The following is a 6,683-nucleotide window of genomic DNA, read 5'->3' as shown; positions in this document are numbered from 1 at the left end:
GCCAGAGTGATTCTAAGATAAAACTCATTTGTTTTGGAAATCCCGATAAGATTTACTGTATTGATAATGTTTTTTCATATGCGAACGAGGGAAAACCTGATTATATGCTTGCTTGCGGGGAAAACAAGTTATGAAATAAAAACGTCTGACGCAATGTAAAATTACATACATAGTTTTTAATACATGATAATCAGGTCGAGATTGCTTTCCTGAAAATTTTTCGTATATTAATTATCGTAGTGTGCAATTTTTATTCTACGTTCATCTTTTTAACTGATTTGAATTGGGTAATTATTCATATCAAATAATGACTAATTATTATTATGTATAATCCTGTATTTGTGATAATTCAATTAATTTTGTACTTGTCTTCATTCCATTTGTCAGATTAACTTTTATCAATCTGATAAGTTAGTGATTACTTCTTTATTCCAGACTCCAGAATCTTTTATTGTTACCATATCCTTGTAAACCAATCTGATCATATCGTTTATCACTATGTACTACTATCAGTATACATATATGTATGTATATTGCTGATTCAATAGGTTCAACACGTGAGCTGACATAATAGAACGATACTGAATATAGAACATAATTCGCAAGGTTGTCACGCCAGTACCAACGTTTTTTCCACGAACGAAAGAACAATGCAAAACGAAAATCCCGAGAATTTTGGAATTTTCTATGACGAACATAATGGCGTATCATTTTTTAAATATTTTGCGAGGTGCTAATTTTCGTAGAGCTCTTCTACTATTTTCTTTTTTTTTGAAATCTCACAGGTAATGCTAATAATGAGTAATATTTCATATTTAATCAATAATAATATTTCAAACATTTTGAAAAGGAAAATTGCAATAAATATTTTTAACTCTAAAATTTATTTATGATTATCACGGTATAAACCTTTTTTTAATATTTCAAACTTAAAGTATATGAAGGAATGATACGAATGAAAGAGTATAAATAATATTTTAAATAATATTTTTTTAAATATTTTAGCATTTAAAATATTATGGGAATTCTAAATATAAGCGAGCTGCTTAGGCACATATCAACTCCCGTTTCGAAGTCGAAAACCTAAACAAGAAAGCCTATCATCCATACATTCAATTGTATTAGTATAAACAATTACATCAAGGAACGATAAAATTTTTCGGGTGAATAGATTATTTAGACTACAGCGATAACACCTGAATGATTGATACTTCGTTGAGCATGTATTAAGATAATCGATCCAATGAGGGGTGGCATATAGGTCCATTGTTCGAGGACTGCCAATGGCAGAATTTTTAGTTAATTTAAAATAATGGAGGATTAAAACAGTTATAGACATTTTTATTCGTTAGTCAATTTAATTCATATAAAATAAAATACTTTTCTTGTAAAAATGATAAAAAAATAATACAACTTAACAATTTAAGAATTGCTTTTCTAAAGGATTATTTAGAATCATACCTACATACTAAAAGATTGTTTAGAAGAAAAAATGAACATTTATTAACTAGTTTGAGATATCGATAGACCGTTTCATTTGTCAGAACATTCATGCAACGCCACGAACTCATATTTGAAATGATTCAGCGCCCTCTCGTTAAAAGAACGCAATTACAACGCATTCAATCATTCAGTCGCATAATTTCGTAGAGCGCGTATGAGCTTCGATTGACTGTAGCCGTAGTGGATACTGTGCAGTGAGTGTCTATAAACTAACTTGAATTTGAATGTTACAGAAAATAAAGCTATGTTTCTGAAAATGTAGTGTTACAAAATGTGTTCAATTTGTACAAATAATTTTGTAGATACATTTTCTGTCGCTTATTATAAGCATTTACTGTTTCAACTTGAATCAAACGTTTCTTTACATTATATTAGATTTACATTAAATCAGTAAATATTGCATGGTTTTCTTAGTCAATACTAAGTTTAAAATTCAATAATTTTAAAAGTTTTATGCAAGGAGTTGGGAATATTTTTAATGCAGTTGCTTGTTAAACTGAAACTTGGTAAATTGTAATATAAAGTGCTGGGAAGTCCCGTTTACTACTATGTTTATAGTGACGTTCTTGAACGTATCATGCACAGATAAGTTAAAGGACAATTTACAGTAATCGAGTTATATCTTATATGTATTTTTATTATTGGAAAATACAATGTTTCATAAAGCCATTAAGATTGAGTTATTAAAAATACTAATGGTTTTATGCATTCTTAGCTGGTGGTTAGTTAGCAGAAAAATCAAATGAATTTATTGTTTCGTTTCGATGGCATCGAATGATTTCATTAAAAAAATTTAAATTACTATTACAGTTCACAATATCAAGAATTTTTGTTCGGTTTTTTAAATATTCTATTTTATTAGTACCAATCGGTTGATAATTTGAAAATTGATGTTTGTAGTTTTTAGTACAGAAAGTGTTTGTTTTCGAAACCTTTTAGGTGTACCGTTAGAAGTCCCATGACCCATGAAGTTTTCATTTTCTTCATGGTCATATTTGTTTATTATCAATTGCGTTATTCGTTATTCTTATCACGTGACTTCTTCGAACGTATTTGGGGGTGAGGCTCGAAAACGTTACTCCATACAAATAATTCTGAAAAACTGATTTAACTGTGTTTCGACGATATTCAAATTTAATTGAGCTTTTTCTGATTAATATTTCAATAGTGATATTTCCGTTACAAATAATAATCGTTACTTTAAGAAATATGGTGACTTCAATGCGTAGCAAAAATTCATCTTTTTCTCACAAATAAAATTTAAGTAATTTAAATGAAATTTTCAAGCGAATATAGTATATATAATATAGAATATAGTATCCTCAAATTATTTTCAGCAATTTTCAATTGGATATGAAAAACGACATTGTTATTTTTCCCTTCATATTTACGGGATTTTAATCAAATTTGCTGATAGTTTCTCAATAAATTCAAATTATGCAGGTTAAATGAACGTCTTTCATTCTGTATTCGCTGTCGTATAGTTTCGTCTCTGACGCAACTCGATACAAGCAAAACTAAAGTGAGATAAGCACAAGCAATTCCTCGAATACCTACCTCGGCGAATATAATTTGTCATACAAACTAGGAACGGCTAACATCAATCAAGATCTACTGATTTGGATACACACGATCATTGACCAATTAAACCAATTAAATTTTGCAAGGATAGAGTATAAATAATATTTTTAAATATTTGTAGTATTTTAAATAGTATACGTATTATAAATATTTACTCTAAATTATTTAAACTTTTTAAAGAATTTTTTGAATTTTTTCGAAGTTCGCTATTTGACAAAAAACGACTGTCACAATATCGTTCTAATTTTATAATTTTGTTGTTACAGACATTCACTCGTTGGAATGCAAAAGGTTCAAGCATATTTTTGTGCGAAGACATTAACAAAATAGAGAAATAAACTACAAGCACTTAAATGTAAGAAAACAACGCTACAGTAAATGTACGTTTTATTAATGACATTAATCGTTTCAATTTAATATAGATGGATTACAAAATTGCTACTTTTGAAGATCAGCAAATAAAAAGGTACGTCAGTAATTCTGCGCGGGACTCTGACGTCGAGTACGAAGATGAAACTGACAGCGACGCTTACAGTAGCGATACAGATGATGATATCGATGCCAAATTCTCACATTCCAGTATCACTTCAGTAGACTTGCAAAATAAGAGCTACTCAAAATATTACAATAATTTGACAACCAAACAGAAGCAAGCGTATCTGCAAATATGCGATTTATTCACGAAAAATAAAGGCGCAGTAGTTACGATAAATAGCCGAAGCGGAACTGGCAAGACGTATCTTTTAACTGCCATAACAAAGACTTTCGCAAAGTCTGTACAGTTTATCACCTTCCGAAGAGACCAGGCGAGCGAAATTGCGATGAAGTTGGAAGGTAGCGCTACCGTGTATACGTACATATCTTTTTACCTTAGATGTTTCAATTTAAATTACGTTCGTGCGATTCAATTGTTTACCACGTCGATGAGTGACGAAATTGATCTGCTTTACAAATTGATATTATATTCAAAAAAATACCTCAATACCGGCACGAACATCATCGTCGTGGATTCGTGCACTTTACCATCTGCGACCATGATACTTTTGTTGTACATAATCTCCCTGAAACATGGCATACACCTAATTTTTTCCGGGAACAAGATCCAACTGAGCGCCATGTTCAAACCGTCGCTTCACAGCAGATCCAATTTCGACATCATCAATCTGTTCAACGATATGACGATCAGAAAATTAACCCACAAACGATCCTTCGATAAAACATTGAACAACAAGCTATCGCAGTTTCGCAAAATGATACAACAGAACCGACCAAAGAACGAGGTGCCGTTCCGCTTCAACCTCCGTTACTACCTGTATTGTTGTTTCCGATCGAAGTATTTCACCGAAGAACGCTTCGATGTTCTGTACATGTCTCAGTTCCATAAAGACATTACGGAGCGACTGCACCGTTTTGTCGATTACCTGGATGCATCGAAAACAAACTACTTGATCGTGCCGTATTACACCGATAAAATGGAAAAGATACCCACCCCTAAAAAACAGAGAGATAAATTCTTTTCAGGACTGATACTGGCAGAGGGATACAAGTATTACCACGTTAACCGGAACGGAGTTCACAGTGTAGTCGTATTAGAAAAAATAACATCTATGTCTGAGAATTCTGTCAGTTTGTCCATTCGTTTCTTGCTAAATAATTCTAGGATTAAAATAAATGTTGGCGAACTAAATTACTATCAGGTTTTGCCCGCTTTGCGCGCTTGGCTTTTTGGTAAATACGAGAAAAAATTATATCAATTCCCTCTACGTCCGTACACGCTGACATATCACGCGGCTTTGGGACGAACGATCAGCAACGAAAAGGTAGAACTCAGCGCTGACTGTTCTCTCGCGAACACCATTTACGTTGGTCTTTGCTGCATACGTAAATACGACGACATCCAGAAAATCCATGCTACAAGAGATTTACCCAGTTTCGTGGTGATGGATTATATGAGGAAGGAGAGAAACGACGACAAATATTATTATCGTTGTCCATCGAAACTTTCCGAAGACGATAAGAACAAGATTATGCAGTACGTACACGAGAAAGGACCTAATAATTTTATCGATAGTATCAAATGGAGAACTGTGCAGTCGTTGACAGACTTCGAGAGGACAGAATTAGAGTACTTTGCGCGTATTCCGTGTTCCGTGTATGAGACACCGCGTAAAACGTCTGAAAAGACGGGTGAAACGCGTTTAATGACAATTGCGAGCTTTGTTAAGGATAATCCGCACGTGGTACTGGATACTATGGCAAAAGCGCCGGCTAACGATGTTGATAAATTCAATAAGACCGTGAAGAATCCGGGTTATAGGAATTCGGATACGTATGCTCGGTTGAAGGAAGAATATACGAAATGGAATAAATGCGCCAGAGAAGAATAAATTATATTTGTATGCCAGAGAGTGCATACTGCACCAAGTGTTTCAAAGTTAAACGACCAAACTCATTATACAATACTAAAGTTTAACAGGAACGTTATTCATCACTTCGATCAAAGAGGACTGTTTCTCATTGCAGTTAAATGCTTTTAAATAACTTTGAGAAATTGTAACTTTTTCAACGAAGTAGTTGTGCCTTTGAACATTTACACTTTGATAAAATATGTTTAATACCGAGTATTATGGGGCGTACATAGGTTTTATAAAATCTTGCTTATGACACAATTTTATAATGTGATATCTTACGGATGTATTAAACTATTTTATTTCAGTGTTTATTTGGAAGTAGTTTTGGATGATTTGAGTGGTTTGAAATTTATACTTTTTTTCCTTGTTCTACTTTGTGACTTTTGAAAGATATTGCATTATTGTAAAGCGGATGATGTGAGCCATGAAATTCATGCGCTGAAATAGATCCTTTTAAAATTTAGAAAATCGAAAGGAATTGCAATGTGCATGAGGTTTGTTCCTATTATATTTTAATTACGTTAGTGTTCATTAATAATTAGCTAAAATTCAAGCTAATTCATTGTTGGAATTTGGGGATTGAACGTGACGATATTACGTTGTATTATTGTTAATTTCATAGGATATATGTTCGTAAAGTCTGATTGTTTAACTTTGTCACTGTGTTATTGTAAGAAGTATTACTGGAAAATACTAGTTAAATTAGTTTTTGACAATATTGTTACAAAAAGATGTACTTTGATATACTATTATTTATGATTAATTTCATAAGCAATTAGCACTATATTATTTTAAACGACACATCTTAATATTTCTGAGATTTATTTAGTACAAAAGGTGTTCAACAAAGAACTTTTCTTTTGTTGCATTTCTTTTTGTTTGTTTACCACAGGATCTTTATGTTTTATACATCATTTGTACTTTGCTAAGAATATATGTATTGTTTTGGATGCTTCGCGTTCTTTTATTTTTATTTCATCGTCAACTGTTATTTTCCTTTTTGTCGACTATTTCCTATATTCCCGATGAGACATAGTATAGTGTACGAACTTTTCAAACTTTAGTTTAATTAGTTCCTACATTCTGCCGCTAGCATAAGAGTTGTTGGTAACTTTAACATAAGAGTTGCTTAAAATTAAAACTGGTTTAGTGAAGTCAAAACACTCCAAAGATTAATCTTACACTCTG

The 6,683-nt window shown here is 32.1% G+C and overlaps 1 protein-coding gene across 1 annotated transcript; it reads left to right on the top strand.

Annotated features, from left to right (window-relative positions):
- Nucleotides 1-1,547: 1,547 nt before the first annotated feature.
- Nucleotides 1,548-6,445, top strand: LOC105664234 (uncharacterized). Its single transcript, XM_012297912.2, has 3 exons — nucleotides 1,548-1,697; nucleotides 3,351-3,439; nucleotides 3,507-6,445. The coding sequence occupies exon 3, from the start codon at nucleotides 3,507-3,509 to the stop codon at nucleotides 5,469-5,471; it is 1,965 nt and encodes a 654-aa protein (XP_012153302.2). The 5' UTR covers nucleotides 1,548-1,697; nucleotides 3,351-3,439; the 3' UTR covers nucleotides 5,472-6,445.
- The last annotated feature ends 238 nt before the right edge of the window (nucleotides 6,446-6,683 follow it).

This window comes from Megachile rotundata, chromosome 1, assembly GCF_050947335.1.
Source record: "Megachile rotundata isolate GNS110a chromosome 1, iyMegRotu1, whole genome shotgun sequence".
NCBI lineage: Eukaryota > Metazoa > Arthropoda > Insecta > Hymenoptera > Megachilidae > Megachile > Megachile rotundata.
This window is presented reverse-complemented; position numbering and strand designations above follow the sequence as displayed.